At 39.7% G+C, this 22921-nt stretch overlaps 1 protein-coding gene across 1 annotated transcript in view; it reads right to left on the bottom strand.

Moving 5' to 3' along the window:
• The window catches only part of ENDOD1 (endonuclease domain containing 1), a 37631-nt gene extending 20160 nt beyond the window's left edge, over window positions 1–17471 (bottom strand). Inside the window, exon 1 of the mRNA XM_043995391.1 lies at window positions 16420–17471. Within this exon, the coding sequence (XP_043851326.1) occupies window positions 16420–16926 (507 nt within the window). The 5' untranslated portion in view covers window positions 16927–17471. The remainder of the gene's footprint in view (window positions 1–16419) is intronic.
• Between the last annotated feature and the right edge of the window lie 5450 nt (window positions 17472–22921).

Raw genomic sequence — 22921 nt, 5'->3', positions numbered from 1 at the left:
TTCCATTCCACTTGCAGCTAAAACTCTCTCCATATGTTGTCTCTCCCATCAGAACATGAGCTTCGGAGCAAGGACTGCCTCTGATTTTCCATTTGTATACCATGCTCTTAACACAGTGTTTTGCACACTGTAGGTACTTAATACATGCTTTGAAATGCTTTTCTATTAACTCATTCAGACTGAAAAGGACTTGGAATGGCCATGCAGTCTACACAAGGGCAATTCAACATTTGCTCTTCAAAGCCCTTGGAGATATGATCTTTCGTGCCTACACTCAAAGTTTATTACATCTATCTACCGTGTACAGGACCCCGTGCTTCATGATAAGGCACGTGTAAATTTTAGATGTCACAATTCCTTGTCATAGATTTAGAGCTAGAAGTAATCAAGTCCAACTCCCTCATTTTCCAGAGAAGGAAACCTGGGCATGGAATGATTAGATGACTTGCCCAAAATTGAGGTCTTCCTGGCTGCCATCTCAGCTCTCTACTCAGTAGACCATCTAGTTTCCTTTGATTTTATACTCGAGTAAAGACATAAAATGAAAGCACACATAACCATAACATAATAGAGTGCATTTTTTCTTGCTTTTCAGTCAAGTCCGACTGTTCATGACCCCATTGTGGGTGTTCTTGGCAAAGATACTAGTGTGGTTTGCTATTTCCTTCTCCTGGAGCTCATTTTACAGATGAGGAACTGAGGCAAACAGGGGTAAGTAACTTGCCCAGGGTCACAGCTAGTAAGGATCTGGGGCCATATTTGAACCCAGGAAGATGAGTCTTCCCGACTCCAGGTCTATCACTCTATCTACTACACCACCTCTCCGCTCTTAAATAGTGCATTAGAGAGGGAAGGTTTCTTTAAGGAGGTGGTATTTAAGTACAGCTTTAAAGGGTGAATGAGAATATTGAAGGAGGAAAGGTAGAGAGAGGTCATTTCAGGCAGAAAAACAATTTGAGCAGGAATACAAAGGCAGAATAGCAGAGGCCAAGTTGGGGGACTGAGAATCCAGTTGGACTGGACCATACAGCAAAAGGGAGTGCTGTGAGACAGGGGCAGGAAGGGAGATTGCTGCTGAACCAGGCAGAACCTGTCAAACTCCTGACAGAATTCTATCCTCCTTGTACAAATCTTGGGAGACAATAACATTATCTCTGAGACACTATTCAAGGTTCTATAAAATTTTGCTATGATAAAAATATTATATTTTAAAATATTATTTTAACTACTTTTATCAATATTTACAGGGCAGAGAACCCTGAGAACTCTGGGCCCTTGAAATAAGCATCAAGGTTTCCACCTACAGCTATCTTAAATAAAGGGCAGATACCCAAGCTTTCATTCACATGGCCTTCAATGCCAGTGTACAAGGTATCCTTTAAGTTTAAGCCTATTTACTCTTATCATCTGTTCAAAATGGATAAAGAACATCTGTTTCTCATCTCTGTATATTATCTTTTTTTTTTTGATGAGGCAATTGGGGTTAAGTGACTTGCCCAGGGTCACACAACTAGTAAGTGTGTAAAGTGTCTGAGGCTGGATTTGAACTCAGGTCCTCCTGAATCCAGGGCCTGTGCTCTATCCACTGCACCACCTAGCTGCCCCTGATACTATCTTTTGAAACCTATAGGGATTCTCCTTTGGCTTTTCCTCCCAGGCTAAATAATGCCAGTTCCTTTGGCTTCTTCCTCCTGGGCATTAGCCTTTCATTCTGAAAGCTGTCACGGCTCTCAACCTGAAACATTTGCCAAGATAGGTGAAGATTGCCTGGTTAGATTGCAGTGAAATATAGGTGGCAGTGAATATTGTACTTTTGAGCTGCCCAAGTTTTTTCCCCCACACACCCACACCCACCTCAATTGTTTAGGCAAATAAGTGTTTTTACTTTTTTTTTTTTCCACACTTTTCCCCTTGCTGTTATAAATATTTTTATATTGAGGAGGGAGTCCTGCTTTTGCCAGTTGACCATTTCAGCCATGTGACCTTGTGGAAGACACTTAATCTCTTTGAGCCTCATGTGTAAAATGGTTTGTTTTAAGCACTTTTTATAGGGAGGAAGAAAAATAAGCTACAGAATCAAAGATGAGGTCCAAGTCTTGTCTTTCTGACTTACTAGCTGTGCAACCCTGTGTAAGTCATCTAGCCTTTTTTGAGGTTTCATTTTCTCTTAAATAAAATAGCGTTAATAATATCTACCTTGTCTGTTGAGATCATTAAAAAAATATAATGTCTAAGAAAGCATTTTGTAAAATTACAGAAGCTTTGAAAGAAAAGGTGTTAGTATGGTGTTTAATGGACCAACAGGGGCCTTGTTCCCTTTCCTTATGACAACTGTAGTCATTTAAGGTGTATAACTAGCAGGTACCCAGGCCATTGTTCCATAGAGTGCAGAGGAATACCGCAGGGAGACTGACTACAGTCAATGAGAGATGGGAACCCACGACTGGCCTGCCCTGTGCTGCCTTGCAGCTTTACTAACAGGATTTCGTAGCTTTACAGTTGAGTTGAAGCTTTTCGATCTGTATTTACTGAACATCCATAGGCAAGGTACATTTAGCATAAAAAGAGACTTTATCAAATACATTGCTAAAAACTAGCAATAGCTAGCTACAGAATAGCCTTGATCTACCAATTCAGTAACCCTGCCCCCTCCCCCAAAAAAATGGAAATGAAGTTATTCAGGTGTGACCTGTTCTTGAGAAGCTATCTTGGCCCTTTGTAATCATCAGCTTCCTTTTCTGGGTTTTTGTAAGCCATCCTTTACTAATATATCTAAGGTTTTTTAGCAAGAATAAGTCTATTGTATACAGAATATTCTCATACATTTTTTTGAAAATTGGGCCAATTGCCCTTCTTTAAATGACAGGGAGGGTGGGGTGGGGCTGGAGTGAATAGAAAGCTGGCTTTTGAACAAGGAAAGCTGGAGTTTGGAAGTAGATGTCTTGCCTTTGATGTATACTGGATGTGTGAACTTGGTAAGGTCTTTAAACTCTCAGTATCCTTCATAACTGACTCTCTAGGACTATGAGTTGGAGAGAAAGTCCTGACTTGAAAATGCTAAAGGGACATTCCTCATTTACGGGTTTCTTATATCAGTGAAGTCCCTCTCCCCTCTAATCATATCTCTTACATATACAAAATCCATCTCTTATAACAAAGAAAAAAAAAAGAAAGAGGAAAGGAAAATAGCTAAGAAGTTACATAGTACAGGGGATAGAGCCTTGGTCCTGGAGCCAAAAAGACCTGAGATCAAATACAGCCTCAAACATTAACTATGTGACTTTTGAGTATGCCATTTAGCCTCGTTTTCCTTAGTTTCCTCAACTGTATGAGGATTATCATATATAATAGCACCTATCTGTAAAGTGCTTAGCACAGTGCCTGATATATTGTTCAGTCATTTCAGTCATGTCCAACTCATAGGATTTTCTTGGCAAGGATATTGGAGTGGTTTGCCATTTCCTTGTGCCCAAGGTCACACCTAGGAAGTTTCTGAGGCTGGATTTGAACTCAGATCTCCTGAGTCCAAGATCAGTACTCTATCCACTGTGACACCTAACTGCCACCCCTGATACATAGTAGGTGTTTAATAAATGATTATCCCCTTCCCCCTTAACTGCCATCTCAACTAAGTCCAACATTACATGCAATGCTCTATATTCTAAGTTTCTGTCCCCCTGCCAAAAAGAAAAAGAAAAAGCGAGGGAGTTGCATTTTCATACATCTTTTTTGAGATCATTATGACATTAGCATATTTTAAGCCTCAGATTTGTTCAGTGGACAGATTAGTTTGAGAAACCATGGACCAAGGAAATGAAATGGCCATCATCTGAACAGCAGCATCTTAAAAATGTATCAACACATTCTTTAAATAAAAGTCAATCAAACCAGTATGTGAAGTGATTCTAATGCTTCATTGGCTCCATTAATTATGATGTTTGCTCCATCTTCAGACTAAAGAACAAAATAAACTTTCCTCTTTCCCAAATGTTAGTGCTATGTGATACAATTATATCTCTTCCTTTATTTTAGCCCTGTCAACAGCTGGCTACTATGATAACTGCATGACCCAATTACATCAGTCAACACACCTGTCGACTCAGCAAAACAACCTGGTTTGGAGTAATCTTTTCCCTGAATCAAATGTTACTGGGTTGAACAGAATGGTCAATTCAGTAGTCCTTTGTTGACGTGTTAACTCTAATGTAGGGGACTAAATGACTTTCAGGGTAGATGTGTTGTTAGAGTAGATTATATGAGCTAACAACCAAGCAATGAGGACACTGAAGGTATCATTCTTTCCACACTAGAGTTAGTCAAGTATCACAATAGACCAAATGGAGACCAAGTCACTTTCACACCTAGGATGTAAACCTAAATAAGAGGAAAATAACATAAGTATACACTGGGTCAGAATTTCTAGATGGCAACTATATTTTTAAAAAATACTACTAATGTATTTTAAGGAATAAACCTGTTATTTTTGTAAATAAATAAATGTTTCTGCAACACATAAAAATCCCAAAAGTCCCATATTAATGTAAAAGGAACCCAGAAAAGTGGGAGATTTAAAGAAAATTGGACTTTTTGTGGTTGAGAAATATAACACAGATAGGTCACTATCTCTTCCCTCCCCCTGTTTTTTTTTTTTTAAATACTTCACTCCAACCACAACCCCTCCCCCCATTCATTTGGAAAGCCTGAAGCTCAGCTACACTGAGGGCTCCATCCACTCTATAACTCTCTCCTGTCTATTTTTCTTCTCCATTCTAAACTATAAAGAGACTCCTCTTTGGCTTTTGGTGGTGGTCAGAGTTAGCAACCAATCAACAAACATTTATTAAACACTTTACTATGTATAAAAGACACTATATTAGTCACATGGAATAAAAAGACAAAGTGGAACAGTCCCTGCCCCTAAAGAGTTTAATTTTGATTGGAAAAGATAGCATGCACCTATATTAGGTATTCACAAAACACATCAAAGCAGACATAAAGTAAGCTTGGGAGCAAAGACTATCAGCCTGGGAACCGGGAAAGGTTTTCTGCAGAGATGGCATTTGAGCTGAATTTGAGCATGCAAGTAAGGAGGGGCAGCCAGTATAATGGAATAGAGTCTGGACATAAACTGTCATATGTGAAGAAAAACAAATACGTCATATAGCTGGTCCAAAGAGTGTGTGGAGCGGTGTAGTGTATAATAAGGCAAGAATAGCTGGAAGACTGAGGCCAGGTAGTGAAGAGCTTTAAATTCTAAATAAAAGAGTTTGTTTTATTTAAGGGATAATAGGGAATTTGTTGAGTTGGTGAATGGCACAGTCAGACCTGAATTTTAAGAATATTGCTGTGGCACCATTTGCAAGTTGAACTGGAGAAGTGAGAGATCTGAGGGAGGGAGACCAATTAGGAGGCTATTCCCATAGTCCAGGTAAGAAATAATGAGGAGGGGCAGCTAGATAGCACAGTGGATAGAGCACCGGCCCTGGAGTCAGGAGTACCTGAGTTCAAATCCGGCCTCAGACACTTAACACTCGCTAGCTGTGTGACCCTGGGCAAGTCACTTAACCCCAATTGCCTCACTAAAAAAAAAAAAAAAGAAGTAATGAGGGCCTGTACTAGAGTGGTGGCTATGGGAGTGGAGAGAAGAGCAGGTATGGAAAAACTGCTGTGGAGATAGAAATGACAATATTATATCTTATAAGGAGGAAACACTAAACACTGGAACAAAATGCAAATTCTTTGGGATGGGGGAAACTCCACAAGATTTCTTTCCATGATTGAGTGTTTTCTTCAGTTGTGGAAAAGTGGTAGAAGAACATGGAATTGATGGAATGTTAAGTGAGATCCCTGTAAGACTCAAAGGGACTTAGAACAGGGTGATAGGAAGTCTCTCATATTGTACAAGCAGGATGGTGCACAGGTGCTCTCTATGTATGTATGTACATATGTATGTATGTGTGTGTGTGTGTGTGTGTATACACTGGTATATTATTTATGTTTCTGATGTTGCTGGAGAAAATAGAAATGCTTAAATTTTGACTATGGAATAAGGACATCATTATACCCTGTGGTAGGAGGGAGGGCAGACCTGTTTTTACATTAATAGTGTTAAGGCTAAAATTCTAGCTAGTCTGTCTAAAATATCTAATGAGTGGTCACCAATAAATTATAAGCTTTAGCAAGAGTTAGGCTTTTAAGCATTTATTAAGGAGAATAAGAATTTGGTAAAGAGAGAAGAAAAAGGCCTAGATTCCTATCTATTAAAGGGAGAGCACATTTCTAGCTCTGCTCTCCACCAGAGTCCAAAGGAAAGAGACCCTATCAGAGCACCAGGTTCCTCCTTCTTCCTCCCACTAGCCAACGTCACTTCCTGATGCCAAAGAAAAGATGCATGTTCTTGCCCTCAAAGACCTTCCTTTCATGGCGGAACTTTTCGACAGTAAGTCTCCAGCAGGTGGCATCATTCCAATCATTACAATGGAGGAAACTCCCAGTAGGGAAACTCTCCCAATCAGATTGGCACCTGCTCTGCAACTTATAGTTAGACACTGTGAGGGTTTGAAGTTTGCCCAGGAAACCAGTGTGTGTAAGAGATGGGACCTGAAATTTAGGTAATTATAGTAAATTACATGAAAATCTTTGTACCGGGGGTTCAATGTATATGGTTTGAGGTTTTTATATTATTGATTATTTAATCCTTAGGAGCCATCAGCTGGCTCAGTAGGCTTTAATTCCTTGGGGAGGCATGTTAAGTACACACAGGGCATGCTAGAAATGTTTGAGGAAGGAAGGAAGGAAGGAAGGTAGAGGAAGGAAGGAAGGAAGGAAGGAAGGAAGGAAGGAAGGAAGGAAGGAAGGAAGGAAGGAAGGAAGGAAGGAAGGAAGGAAGGAAGGAAGGAAGGAAGGAAGGAAGGAAGGAAGGAAGGAAGGAAGGAAGGAAGGAATGTAGAGGAAGGAAGGGAGGGAGGAAGGAAATCTGAGATTGTTCCCCTGCCTTTCACTCTGCCAGCATGAAAATCCATCTGAAGCTGTGGCTCAGGCAGGATCCTAACTGAACCTCACTATTTGGCAGCCCTGTCTGGAAGGCTCTCACCCCATCTTGCCTTCTACCTCAGCACCAAATCTTACAGCTCCACCTCTCAACCAATCACATAAGCAAATTTTCACACTGCTGACAAATTCCCATTAGTTTCCAAATGAGGCAGAGAGACAGTGTGGCGTATATAGTGGATAGAGCACAGGACTTGTGTGTAATTCACCTGAGTTTGAATCCTTCCTCAAACACTTACTAGTTGTGTGACTCTGGGCAAGTTAATTAATCTTTTCTCAACCTTAATTTCCCCATCTGTAAAATGAAGATAATAACAGCATTTACCTTACAGGGTTGTTGTTTGGATCAGGTGAGATAATTGATGTAAAAAGCCTTTACAAACCATAACATGTTATATAAATGAAAGATAATAACAAAAAATGATGGTGATGATGATAATCACTGTCTATCCAGACAGTGAAAAGTCATTTCTGGGGTGGTTTTATTCTGGTGATGACCTTTATAGTGGTGACCTATAAAGATTAGATTGGAAAGAGAATAAGCATTTATGAAGAGGCTACTACATACCAGGTACCATGCTAATTCCTTTTTACAAATATTATCTCATCTGGTCCTCACAATAACCCTGTGATGTAGGTGCTATTATCCTCATTTATAGTTAGGGAAACTTAGGCAAATAGAAGTTAAGTTACCCAGAGTCACACAGCTAGTAAATGTCTAAGGCTGGATTTGAACTCAAAATCTTCCTGACTCCAGGATCAGCACAGGCCCATTGCACCAATAGTTGCCTCTAAAAAGGTTCTTGTACTATGATAGCAAGCAATATGGGCTTCAATTTCTTCTTTCATATATATATATATATATATATATATAGAGAGAGAGAGAGAGAGAGAGAGAGAGAGAGAGAGAGAGAGAGAGAGAGAGAGAATGAATGAATGAATGAATGAATGAATGAATGAATGTTGGACTAGGCGATCTCTAAAGTTTATTCCAGTTCTAACAATGTATGATCATGTGAGTCTATGAATCTATGTTCTCTAAAAATAGGTAGCCTATTGAGGATTTTTACCAATCTCTCAAAATATTCATCAATTCTTCCCATATTTACAATGATGTACCTGAAGAAGGCATTGATAACCTGGAACTAACAGATAGACAGTTTTAATGCTGGCAGCTGCTCTGATGTGCTCTAATGTTGGTGACCATATAGATTTTTTTTTTCTTTTGCAGGGCAATGAGGGTTAAGTGACTTGCCCAGGGCCACACAGCTAGTAAGTGTCAAGTGTCTGAGGCTAGATTCGAACTCAGGTACTCCTGAATCCAAAGCCAGTGCTTTATCCACCTAGCTGCCCCCATACAGATATATTTTGCTCTTAAAAGAGAAAAGAGGGGGCAGCTAGGTGGCGCAGTAGATAAAGCACCAGCCTTGGATTCAGGAGGACCCGGGTTCAAATCTGGCCTCAGACACTTGACACTTACTAGCTGTGTGACCCTGGGCAAGTCACTTAACCCCCGATGCCCCGCAAAAAAAAAAAAAAAAGAGAGAGAAAAGAAACATTGAAAAATGAAAAATCTGAATTTACAGGTTGAATAGTACTAGGAGAGTAATTATCTGTATTCACATAGGATTCCTTTAAATAAGAGCTCTCCTCATCCCTTAATTTGGTTATAGATTATTAAATACTTGGCAAAAAGTCTGGGGAACTTGGCAGGGAGGGGCGTGTGGTTAAACTATCTGGAGTCACTACTAATCGAAAAACACAAATTGTAAACTTTTTGTGCCTGATTTCATTTTTATAGACTCGATGTTCTGCTTGAATTGAAATACAAACATCTCTAAAATCTTATAACAATAAAAAAAATTATCTGATTTATTTTAACAACCCCCCAAAACTGATGCCTTTGACATATCAACACATTTATGATGTAAAGCAAGGTATACTTGCATTTGAATAAATGTTTTCCTTACCTTCCGTGTGACTTATTTCAGACAATGAACACTAGAGTTTGTACTAGAATGCATATGTAGAATGAGATAATGGAGGCCTTTTCTAATTCTGGGTTTACCTAATAATCCCCTGGAGTCAATTTCTCTATTCTTCTCCTTTTTCTCAACTGCCAAATGGATCTACTCAGCAGGAGATAAATTATTACTGAGAGACCTGTCATATTTTATGGTCCTAGAGGCTCCAGAGTAAAGCTTATAGAGAAATGTTATAAAGAAAAAATAGAACATATAAATGTTGTACTATATCTAGTTTGGTCAACAGTAATTCTAAGAGCTGGATTACAAAGCATGAACTTCTAAAGAGCATATAAACTTCTGGCAATTGAGATTAGGGAGGGTTTTTTCTTTATCTTTTTTCTTTTTAGAATTAATATTTCCCAAAAAATGAATCTAAACAATCAAAATAACATTCATTATTTTTCTTGACTATATTTATCTGTCCATGCAGCTAGAATTAAACCAGGATAAATGATATATTGGGTTAATGCAGGCCTCAAGCTGAGGGGTTTTAAAATTTTTATTTTTTACCACATCTACAAAATACTAAACCATACAGTCAATACAGTGAGCTTGGAAGATGCTTCTTTCAGTCCATGTGAAAGTAGCATAAACCAAAGACAAGATGTCTTTGTTCTGATTATCTGAAGTTGGTGCTTAATGTGTTAAATGGTTTGTTCTAATTTAGATGGAACCTGGAAGAGGTTTCATCATCACACTGGCTTAGGCAACATTAGGAAAAATGACTTTCTAGTATTTTGCAAGGACCTTAAACTGTTCTCGAAGTTTAGATTTAAATCACCCTGAAACAATAAGATGCAAATGAAAAATAATCATTAAATGAAGCTCAGAAAAGGAATTTGTGTCCCAACTGTATGTATCACAGTAGGGAAGAAGACCTGAAGGATTTACTTTGGACAAAACCCCACTTAGCTTTCCACTTTTACCCAGGACACAACACAATGGATTGGAATGTCATTGCTCACCATGTTTGTAGAGTGGAATTATTCCCTTTTCAGTAGCTGGTTTCTTGATTGTTCAGTAGAGAGAGATAGGGCAGATAAAGCTCATATTTTCCATCAACTAACTCATGCATTCATTCCTTAACTATTTACTGTGTACCTCTTCTGTTCAGGGTTCTGTGCTGGATATGATCATGGGACCAGTATGAATCCTTCATTTTATAGATGAGGAAACTACAGGCCTGTGGCAGTTAAATGGCCTGCTTAAGATACTAATATAGTATCTTTGTAATGCCTGGCTGGTTGATAAAAAGTCTTTTTTGGTGACACACTCTTCAACCCTGCTGAAAATCTTGTCCTCATTCATAACAGCTAGCTGATCTTTGTATCTTTAACTTTTGGTTTAGGAAGGCCTTTACATTCTCTCACTTGATTTGCTCAATATAATAGGGTAAATTATCATCTAGTTGGGATATTGTTCATTGGAGTCTCTTGCCTCATTTCTTTCTTTTTGTTTCGTTTTTATTTTTTGGTGAGGCAATTGGGGTTAAGTGACTTGCCCAGGATCACACAGCTAGTAAGTGTCAAGTGTCTGAGGCCGGATTTGAACTCAGGTCCTCCTGACTCCAGGGCAGGTGCTCTATCCACTGTACCACCTAGCTGCCCCACCATTAGAGTCTCAACAAAAGCAACACTATCCTTGTGCTTTTGAGCATTCCATAACCATCACCCATCTTCCTCTCCACCCCTGCCCACAGTGGCTATTCCAAGTAGAAGTGGGGGAAGTTGTTGAGAGTCTTCTGTTCCACTTCAAGTGATCCAGAGACTGAAAACAAGTTTCAAATCCTAGCAACGACAAAATGAGGTCAGTATACTAGATCCCAGTTCCCTCTACTTCAAATCCTTCATAGCAGACCATCTTCATGCACTCATCTTCTCCATCATTCTAGTCAGTCATGTATTTTGCACCCCTCACTCTCAGTTCTCATGGTGAAAGTTATAGAACGAAAGATCTAGAACTGGAAGGTATATCAAAGGCCATCTAGTACAACCCTCTTAATTTATAGAAGAGGAGACTGAGGCATCAGGAGGTTAAATGACCTTCCCAAGGCCACATGTTGTGTTAGGAGCAATCAAGTCCCTGGTCAAGCCAAGGATTGTGTTTGCTCCATCAAATAACAATGCCTTCCTCTCGGCAAATTTTCTATTTTTCTCTGCCTCCAGAAGGTCCCCCCCTTGATTGTTCTTTCAGTCAATGCAATTGAAAAGAACTAGCTCATTCAAAGATACATTCCCAGGGTTCCCTCACTGGGAAGCTGGGATCCACAGCTCTGTCACTGACTCATTCCATAACCTGAGGCAAGGGCTAAGCTTCCCTTTTGTCTTTGCTTCTTCCCCTGGCTGATGCTAGCCTAAGAATAATGCTGACCTCATAAAAGTGTGTCCTAGGTCTGGGTGAAGTGATTCACAGTCATGAAGTGCTGTGTGCCAAACAAAATGAACCTCAGAGCTAAGGATCTCTCCGTAATGGGACTTGATGCTAAAGTCCTAGCTAAAATATCATCATCTACAAGAAGCCCTTCAGAATCCCCGTTAATGCTAGTCTTCCTTCTGTGAGTATATTGTTTGTCCTGTATACAGCTTGTTTGTACATAATTGTTTTCATACTATCTCCCCCATTAGAATGTGAGCACCTTAAGGGAAGGGATAGTTTTTTACCTTTCTTTTTACCCTCATAGCTTAGCATAGTGCCTGACACCTAGTAGGTACCGAATAAATGCATATTGACTGACTGACCTTAATGGGCACAAGACATAGGGAGCTGGCTGGTCAATAGGGAGTCATTTTTTGGTTATATGCTCTTCAACCCTGCTGAAAATCATGTTGCTTTTGTCCTCCATCACAGCTAGCTGATATTTGTATCTTACTTGATGATTTATTAGGCCTTTTATGGATATTATCTATTTGATTTGCTCAACAACCTAATGAGGCAGGTGGTTAAGGGGTTATCTCTTTTTTCAGGTAAATAAACTGAGGCACAGAGCAATTTAAATGAATTGTTAAAGGTCAGACAACTGGCCAATGGTGAAACCCAGATTCAAACCAAGGTGTTCTGATTTCAAACCCAATGCTTTTTCCCTACCATACTACAGTTGTTTCTCAGAACTCATAAATGGCTTCCTATTGTCTCTAGGATAAAATACCAACTCTGTTGGACATTTAAAGCCATTCATGATTTGGCTCCAGTAGACCTTGCCAGACTGATTGATTACCCTGTACTCCCCCTCCCATACCTTATCTTCCAGGGCAATTTTCCCTGACAATTTCTTGGAAGATGATGTCTAAGCTCTTTTTTTGATCATGGCTTTCAGGTAGTCCAATAATTTTTACATTATCTCTCCTGGATCTATTTTCCAGGTCAGTTGTTGCCCATACCATATCTTCCAACCAAACTGGCCCATTTGATATTTTTATACCCTGCATTCCATCTCCTGATGCACTTTTGCTCATGCTGTTTCTCATGCTTGGAATGTTGGCCCTCCTCGGCTCTGCTTCTTACAGCAGAATCCCTAGCTCCTTTCAAAGCTCAAATGACAGTTGCTATCTCCTACAATCAACTAATCAATTATTTTTTTTAATCATTAAATGTTTCCTATGTATGCTAAGCACTTAGGATTCAAAGAAAGGCAAAAACAATTCCTGCCATCAAGCAGCATCAAAGGGAGAAGAAACATTGCAAACAGCTAGGTACATAGAAAAGATATAGAAAGCAGATAGGCAATAATCTCAGAGAGGAAGGCACTAGCATTTGGGGGGGGGGGGACTGGGAAAGGCTTCCTGTAGAAAGTAGAATTTGATCTGAGATTTGAAGGAAATTAAGAAGTAAAGGTGAGGACAGATACCATTTTAGTTATATGGAGTCATCAATTGCAAAGGCAAAGAGACAGAAAAAGTCATGTGAGAGGAACAATAGGAACCTCCCTTCCCCCACAAATTATGTTTTATTTAATTTGCATGTATTTCGTTTTTATTCTTGCTGTTTATGTAACATTCCCTCCTTCCCCTGGTAGACTATAGACTCCTAGTGGGCAGGCCATGTCTCTGTTTTTTGGCTTTTATATCCCTAGCTCCTATGACAGTGCTTGGCACACATTAAGCCCTTTAACACATGCTTATTGACAAATGAATGAATGAAAGAATGGCTAGATTCAGAACTCTGGTTCTTGGTTGAGCTGTCCAGAGAAATGGCACTTGGTATAGCATCTCAGCCAGCACAGGTATAAGGCACCATATAAGGCAAAAGTGTCCTAACCTATTTAGGCACTCGGATGGAACATCAGCATCTACAAAGCACAATACTGACCCAGGCAGGACTTGGGTATCTCTGCTCAATTAGCTGAACCCTCCTCACCCTCTATGGTGCTCCAGTAAGTAAATCATAAAAGGTTAACTTCTAATTTCTGGAAACCATAGAACGAAATTGAGGGCTAAAGGGGACCGAAGATATCTAGTTCTTTAAAGTAAAGGTGACTTCAACTATTTGAAGGGCTCTTTACTTCTAGCACAGTACCTGAAACACAGTAGGTGCTTAAAAAGACTAGTTTAGTCAGTGTCAATAAACATTTATTAAGCACCTACTATGTGCAGGGTACTGAGGTAAAAGACAGTCCCTGATTTCAAGAAGTTGCCAGTCTAAAGCAGGAAACAACATGTAAATAAGTCCTGACTGTTAAGTGAAGGGGAATTAGACTTATCTGCTTGCTCTCCAAAGGAAGATCAAGGATCTAGTGGAAGAAATTGTGGGGAGACAGATTTTGGCTCAGTATGACAATTAACCATCTAACAATTGGAGCTGTCCAAAAATGGAATGGACTATCGCAGGTAGCAGCCAAGTTCCTCTCAATAGAGATGCTCAAGCAGAGGCTGGATATCCACTTGTCAGATATTATAGGAGAAATCCATGCTTCAGGTAAGAGTTAAACTTTATGGCATCTAAATTTCATCCCAAATTTGAAAAGTCTTTGATTCTATGAAATGGAGGCTCAGAAATGTTAACCAATTTGTTTAAGGTTACACGTGGCACACAGGCAAGGACACAGGCACATAAGCAGGACATTAAATCACGTCTCCCAACTCCCAGGCCAGTGTACTTTCCAATCCACCCCACTGCCATGCACTTCCTTATCAAACCTTTTGGGAATTCTCAACCTGGCCTTTGAGTTCCTTTATCAATTTCCTGCACCTCTCAACTATCTCATCAACCTTTTTTCCCTCATTATTCTCTATTACAGACTGCCTATTCGAACTAGACTGATCAGCTTGTATGTAATTTGCTTGTTCCTGATCTTACCCCTTGGCAGACATCCTTCCCTTCACCTGGAACCTCCTTCTTCCTTTGCCAGCTGATGCCCCTTACACTCCATTCTTTCTCAAAACCCACCTCCTCTAGGAAGTTTTAGAGGGCCCATCCCACTCTGATTACTTTTTTTCTCAGTGTGTTTATGGACACATAAAAATTCCTTAGTATACCTCTTATGTGTGTGTTGTTTCCTCAATCAGATTATAAACTCAAGGAGAAAAAGCTGTGTATTCTTATTCCTTTATATTCTCCTAGTATGGGGTGGAAGAGTAGAGGTGGCTTCTATGGTGATGTATTTATACAATGAGTACTTAACAGATATTGCAGACAACAGCTTTATTTCAGGGCATCCAAATAGGCTCATTCTAAGAATGGAAAACCCAGGTGCTTGTCTTGGTATTCATCTGGGTGGGGCTCAGGGGGCAGGCTGTGGAGATCAGGAACAGGTTGGATTAGGGTGTGTTTATTACAGCAGGAGGCTTTGGGAAGGACTTGGCAGCAAGGTGGACAAGGCTGAGAAGGTTGGGCAAGTGGAGAGTGATGGGCAACCTTCTCCTTACGTGAGGGGTTATTGACTTCTGCAGGCATGTGTATGTGTGTGTGTATGTACACATGCACGTGCATGTACACACTCATGCCCATGCCACAGTGCCTTAGAGGTAGAATAATAGGTTGAGCCATAGGTGTGGAACAGAAGGCTTAGTGTTGAGGGCCATTTTAATTCCCCTGACTGGCTGACATTGAACACTGCAGCACACTGCAGGGGGTAACTTGACAGATGAGGGCTTGATTTCTGAATCCTTGGGGTTGATACTGAAGAAATAATGAATTTGGGGCAATTATTTTGTCCTTACTACCAAGCCAATATGCAGCAGACATTCCTCAACCCTCTGTTATTCCCTTAAAAAATCCAAAACTTCCTTTTTTTTTCTTAATTTGACATGAATTTTCATGTGACAATTTCTGGTCTTTTCCCAAATGTAGAATGGAAGATAAAATACAATGAATAACAGAATAACTCTTCCAAATTCCTAAATTTCTTAATTGTGGAAAATTTAATCAAATACTTCATAGTGTCTCTAAGCTAAAATCATTGTGCATGTTTTTGTTTCTAAGTCTTATGACCATACGTTCTTTTTTTTCTCCTGTAAATAGCTTTTAATTTTTTCCAATTATACATTTAATCTTACTTTTATTCTTTTTACATAGTAGAGCAGAGAAAGAACTGAACTTAAGGTAAAAACCATGCTCTAAAAGCTGCATGACCTCAGACAAGTCATTAACCTTTCTGAGCCTCAGTCTCCTTGTCTGTAAAATGGGGGAAATATAACACATTACCTGCTTCACAGGAAAACAGCTTGTAAATTGTAAAGCAAGGTATACATATAAATTAGTATCACATGAGACCCATAACTACTTGGGTGCCTTATAAAAGCAACTGTTCAGGTTGTACATGCACCATCATCCATTTAAAAAAAATTCTGTGTAAAGCAGTGGATCTCAAGCCTGCCTCTCTCTCTCTCTCTCTCTCTCTCTCTCTCTCTCTATCCCCCTGTGTGTGTGTGTGTGTGTGTGTGTGTGCGCGCGCGCGTGTGATTGGACCCTTTTGTCAGTCTGGTGAAGCCTATTGACCTCTTCTCAGAATAATGTTTTTAAATCTAAAAACATAAGATTTAATACATAAGATTGCAAAGGAAGCCAATTACTTTGAAATGCAGTTATTTTTTAAATTAAACAAATTCATAGACCTTGGATCAAGAAGAGTCATTTCTTAGTGCCGTTGGGACTTGGATGAAAATGTAATAAAGTCTAGGAGCTGAAATTCCAGTTTCCTTAAACAGATTATAAAGGAATGGGGGTGGGCGGGGAGAATTTGAATTCAGGTTGGAGGAAGGCAGTTTCTGGCCCAGCGTTTCATCAGCCAGTGCTCATCACTCCTCCTGTTATTCAAGCCCCCTCCCGCCTATTCCGAGGCTGAAGGAATTACGTCTTCCCTTGTTTGGATCCCACTGCAGAATATCTACAAAGGTGTTTGACTCACCTGGGGTTCGATCATCCACCCCTGCTCCCTGCTCTCTCCAGAGACACCATAGCGAAAAGCCGAGTAAACAGGTATCTTTTCTCGGATGCTGTATAGGGTGGCAAAGCGCTCCTTGCCGTTGTATTTTTGACAGATTTTCACGTGGAAAGGCTCAGCCAGTCCTTCAGGCGGGGTCTCTTCATAAAAGAACTTGTTACATTCAGCAAAATTGGCTTCATCATCCCTGACAATTCTGCCCTCCACAAGCAAGGAGAAAACAAAGATGCTGCCAAGGGGAAGGAGAAATGTTGATTTCATGTTGAACTTCCTGATATTGACCGTGCCCTCCCTCAGCTCCCTGTGCTGGGGGCTTGATTCGAGGTTTGAGGCTGGAAAACGGCAGAGAAGCCCTGCAAGTGGATTGGAATCTGGGAATGGTTTTACAAGGGAAATGAAATCCGAAACCCAGCCCTTCCCTTCTGGGAGTGGACTCTTTCTCCAGGCTGGGCGGGCACTGCCAAACTGCATGGAAGCAGTAGGGTGTCACGGGCTGCGGAGACAAATCAGCAACTGGAGGCTGCACCTTTGGTTTTCCCCTCTGGAGATGGCTGAAAAGACTTGGGCTGTGACTATCAGACTGTGTCAAGAAAGTCGTGAAGGAAGCTTGGGTCCTGGAAGATAAAGGGCTTTTTTGGTGCAGCTGATCCCAATGCTCAGGATATAAATGTCTGAATGTATATTTAGAATATTCAGAGTTTGGGAAGGAAAACCTAGGTTTGGTTGCATAACAGATCTGTCTCCTGAGAAAGTGCCGGCCCTAGCACACTGAAAGGGCTAATACGGATCTCTAACTTAGCATTAAATATAGACTGCACGTATAAAGAAATCATGTAGTCGTTCTCCAATGGGACTTATCAGAGAAAAAAAAAACATGAAATGTGATTATAAGGGAATGAAACTGATTTTTATTTTACATGGCATTTATCTTATTATTTTACAATTAACTCGTGTATGTACACATACCCACACACAAACGCAGCCAGGTACCTGAAATTGCCTGTAGAATGGAAGAACAGTTAGCAATTTCCTGACTCTTATACTTCTAGTATAAAAGATAATTATGTTCATTTTAGCCTCTTATTCTGCCTCCTAGGTGTCAGTACATGAAAATCCTGGACTTGTGTAAAGGTCACATGCTCTAACTCCCTAGTCAAAGCATACCCGCCCCCGCCCCCCCCCCAATAATAGCTTCAAGAAATGGTTCTCTGGCTTGTTTGAAAACTTGTTTTAGAAAACTAGCTACTTTCTGAGTAACACATTAATTTTTGAGACAGCTCTAATTACTTGGAAGTTTCTCTTTTACTAAACTATAGCTTCCATCCATTGGTCACAGCGTTGAATAAATTTTGTGTCCTTTCTGTGAAATGCAAGCAATAAAATTCAAGCATATTTATGGAAATTCAAACACATTATAATTTATCCCAGTGTTTTTCCAAAGCTGTATAAAACTTCCCCTTGCAATCACATGTGCATACAAGGGTCTCTCCAATCACTCTTAGCAAGCTACAAATCCTCCAAGCAAAGAATTAGTACTGCCATGAGCAAAAAGTTTGAGAAATTGAGTTATTCTGATAGTCTTAAAGAGATCAAAAGGGTTAACCTTAAACCAATTATTATTTGAATGCTTTGGTTACAATGAGCCATATTCAACACTTAACCTTCTTCCCTCTGGAGTGGTGTTTGTGTTCCCTTCTTTATGAAAGTCCATATACCTCTTCCACCTTCATTACACTGCTTAAAATTCACTTCCTATATAAAAGACATCCATTTGGCTCTAGCAATGTCTCTATATTATGGTGGTAATTGGAAAAACAAGCAACCAACTCTTCAAAGACAAATTGATTTCAATGCCACATCACTACTCTGATTTTTTTCCATCATGGATAAGCATGTATATAAGCATGTGACTAGTATGTGTGTTTGTGTGTGTATATATGTGTGTGTGTGTGTGTATACTGATGAATGGAAATGAAATAAGCAATTGTAACAAAACCAGATTTAATAATGATATTACTGAATAAAGATTAATTTATTAAGCTCATTCATTTTGCTATTTCTGAAATATCGTACTTGGCTTGACTTTCTGTAGAATACTGGTAAACAAATAAGCATTTGCCAAAAAACACCACTCTAAGCAACAGATTTAAACCATTTGAGATTAATAAGGGAGCTGAGGTAGAAATTATATTATAACACTGACTTTATTTTTTTTTTTAGGAAAAACCAAGCCCAAGAAAACCAGACTTAACTGACTAGTGGAAAGGAGGAAATGGTGTGCTGAAGTAAGAGGATTAAGTTCCTGCCAGACCTTGAGCCCTAAAAAAAAAAAAAGAGAATGAGTCATACTCAACTGAAACGTGGGTAGAGTTATCCTTTTTCCAGACAAACTGAACCAGAGATGGTGGTGATGTTTAAAAGGTATTCTTGGAGAATTAATTTCTAATGAGCTAACAGGCAGGAAGACACATTCATTCATTCTCTCTCTCTCTCTCTCTCTCTCTCTCTCTCCCCCCCTGTTTAACCTGCATTCTAAGAATATATCAGATCTGAGAAACTTTCAGAAACTGTAGCACATAGACTGATTATTCACAATTCATTACGGAATTATATCCTAAAAATGTCTTATAACCTTGAGCAAATCATCTTACCTCTCTGGGCCTCAGTTTCCTCATTTATAAAAAAGAAGGAATGGGACTAAGTGACCTCTAAGTCCCCTTTTGCTCTAACATTATAAGCTTCTATGAGTCTAAAAGTTTTTGTTAGTGCTTATTTTAATACATTTGTACCATTTACTTATTCTTAGACAAGAATAATTTTGGCCAGTTCAGATATCAAGAAGTATTCTTCCCTCCCCTCTATCTATATCATCCTCCACTTCAGGCATACACCTATCTATCCAAGCAGATGTCAAATCATCTCCATTCCCACTACCAAAATACCCCTGAAATCTATACCTCATTTCTACCTCCTCCCCTCACCACTATAACTAGCCTAGTTCAGACCTTTACTATGTTCTGTAATTGTAATAGGCTTCAAATGGATCTTCTCTCTACTGGTTTCTTCCATCTCCAATCCACCTTGCACATTTGCTGAATATTTTTTTAAAACAACTCTCAGATCACATCACCTTCTCTCCTCAAAAACTTTCAATGACTCCCCATTTGCCTATATAAAAAAGTACAAGCTCTTTAGTCTGATGTTCTAAGGCAATCTCATTCTGGCTCCAAATTGCTTTTTCAGCTACTTTCCCTTATGTGTGTTATATTACAGAAAAACAAACTAATGATACACCCCCATTCTCATCCTGTTCTTCCCTGTCCTCTTGCCTTTCCACATGCTATTCCCTTGTAGGTGGCAGAATAGATAAAAACTGGATTTGGAGGCAGGAAGACCTGAATTCAAATCCTCCTTCAGACATTTGCTTAGCTGGGTGACTCTCCCAGCCTCAGTTTCCACATCTGTAAGATGAAGGGGTTGGATGTGATGTTTTCATTTTAATTTTTTTTTTTTTGGTGAGGCAATTGGGGTTAAGTGACTTGCCCAGGGTCACACAGCCAGTAAGTGTTAAGTGTCTGAGGCCAGATTTGAACTCAGGTACTCCTGACTCCAGGGCTGGTGCTCTATCCACTGCACCACCTAGCTGCCCCATTTTTTTTAACATTTTAATTTTTTTTTTTTTGGAAACGTCATTTTTTTTTTTAGTGAGGCAATTGGGGTTAAGTGACTTGCCCAGGGTCACACAGCTAGTGTTAAGTGTCTGAGGCCGGGTTTGAACTCAGGTACTCCTGACTCCAGGGCCGGTGCTCTATCCACTGCGCCATCTAGCTGCCCCGGATGTGATGTTTTCTAAGGTCCTTTCCAGCTCTAAATCTCTGATCCTATAAATGCCCTGCCCCCCCCCCCAATCACTGTCTTTTTAAATTCTCCTCTTTCCTTTGAGGTTCAACTCAGGTGTCATCTTCCTCATGAGAACATCTCTCCTAACCTGGAAGTGACCTGAAATTTCTTAAATTTCTCATAGCATTTTGTATTGAGAAAGGGCTGGCTGTGTTTTTAAAATCTTATCTGTAAGATAGGTATTTTTGTACATGACTTATCTTTTTTACTAGATTATAAAATCCTTCAGAATGGGACTGTGTCTTATTTCATTTTTGTATAAACAGCACCTAGAAAAATATATCTTATTGTATAATATAAAAATTTTATATTAAAAATGCATTGTATTAAATTGAGCATCTTTTCTAAACCTATCTTTCTTTACTTTTCATATGAACATTTCATATTTTTTTCCAACAATTCCCCAATAGGTGCCAATAGGTCTATGGTATTTTGAAGGTAAAAAGGGTTTTACATATATTTTCTGGTTTAAGCCTCACAACAGCTGAGTTATCATCCATCATTTGACAGATGAGGAAACTAAGTGTCAGGGATGCAAATTGACTCACCCAAGTCAAACAGCTAGTAAATGGCAAAGGTGAGAATGACTCAAAATCCTGTACTATTTCCAGTATAATATTATGCTGTTTTATCAGTCATGTTGTCTTCTTGTTCATGGGTAAAGCAGTTTATTACATGGGTGTGAATGGTATTGAAGATTGATTATGTGACATGACTGGGTGCTCTCTGGGCTTCATTTCCATTTCCATAGTCCAGGGACCTTCAAAGATGACATCTTTCAGGGGGTGCTGACAACAGGATTGGGAATAGCTATTCACAGTATAACTACAGTGATCTTCCCAGCCACCTCTGATGCTTCCTGCCTATGAGACTTTGGGAACATAATTTAATCTCCATGGGCCTCAGTTTCCTCAATTGTAAAAAGAAAGGGCTAGACTAGATGGCTTCTGAGGTTGCTTCCAACTCCAAGTCCATCATTCAGTGTTCTAATATAACAGGGTTACTGCTTCCTGGCAATCAACTCATTGGTGAAGGTTTATTAAGTGTTATTGTACTAAGCATTGGGAATACAACAAAAGGCACAAATAATTGCTTCCCTAAAGGAGCTCACATTCCAGTAGGGGAGAAAATACTATAAAAATTATATGCATGCAGAGTATATGAAATAGAACCTGATAGAGAAAGACACTAGTAGCTAGGGATGAGAAAGGCCTTCTTTAGAAGGTCGTGTTTGAGCTAGGTCTTGAAAGGAAGTCAGGGATTCTAAGAGACGATGAGAAAGTGAAGCATTTCACACATGGGATACAGCAAGCACAAAGCCTTGGAGTCCAGAAATGGAAAGTCAGTGAAGAATAGCAAGTAAGAACATAATTGGATCACAGTATATGTGGAGGGGGAGTAAATCATGAGATGACCAAAAAGGTAGAAAGGAGACAGGTTGTAAAGAGCTTTAAATGACAAAGGATTTTATATTTAATACTGGAAGTAAGAGGGAGACACTGAAGTTTATTGAGCAGGAGGTGACATGGTCACACTTTTGCTTTTAAAAAATCACTTTGGCAATGGTGTGAAGGATGGTTTGGAGTGGGAAAAGACTTGAATTAAGGAGACCAGTTAGAAGACTATTGCAATAGTCTGTTCAGTCAGGTCAGTGTCCTTGAGTGAAGTTTGAGAGGGTAGTTCAAAGACAGTTTCTTTTCTTTTTTTTTTTCTTGGTGGGGCAATAAGGGTTAAGTGATTTGCCCAGGGTCACACAGCTAGTAAGTGTCAAGTGTCTGAGGTCAGATTTGAACTCAGGTTCTCCTGAATCCAGGGCTGGTGCTTTATCTACTGCACCACCTAGCTGCCCCCTCAAAGACAGTTTCTTAAACTAGATTTCTTATGTAAAGGCAAAGAAGGAGAGGAGAATACAAATGTCTCAAGCAATGATCCTAGAATTAAGACTTTTAGCCAGAGAAGGGAGACATTCTAGGAAGCAAGGCATGGAGAGATTTCCCATGGAAGCTCATGCCAGAAGCAGATATGTGTGCAAGACTCCAAGGCCCAAGTTTAAGTATTCCCAAATTTGAGAATCTCAAGTTTGGAAGTTTCTAAGAGAGAGAGATTTCCTTATCCGAAGCTCTTTTTGGAAAAAGAGGACCATCTAGGCTAGTTCTTATGCAGTGTTTCTCTTGAAGAGCAAAAACTAGTGTATGTTCAATGGAAAGGGTATTGTTTATTCAGCAACCTCCAAGGAATGTTTATCCTCTGAGGTCGGTTTAAACCATAGGGTTGGTGATGCAGTAGATAGAGCACTGGCCATTGAGTCAGGAGAACCTGAGTTCAAATCCAGAGTCAGACACTTGATATTACTAGCTGTGTGACCCTGGGCAAGTCGCTTAACCCCATTGCCTCCAATATCTGGAGCCATCTCCAGTTGTCCTGCTATGTATCTTGCCACTGGACCCAGATGGCTCTGGAGGAGACAGTAAGGTTGGTGACTTCGCACAGCCCTGCCTCACTTAAATGCAATTCACTGCAAGTCATGACATCACCGCCTGATATCATTGCCCTCTTCAAGAACAAA

The sequence above is a fragment of the Dromiciops gliroides genome, chromosome 3, assembly GCF_019393635.1.
Source record: "Dromiciops gliroides isolate mDroGli1 chromosome 3, mDroGli1.pri, whole genome shotgun sequence".
Classification (NCBI taxonomy): domain Eukaryota; kingdom Metazoa; phylum Chordata; class Mammalia; order Microbiotheria; family Microbiotheriidae; genus Dromiciops; species Dromiciops gliroides.
This window is presented reverse-complemented; position numbering and strand designations above follow the sequence as displayed.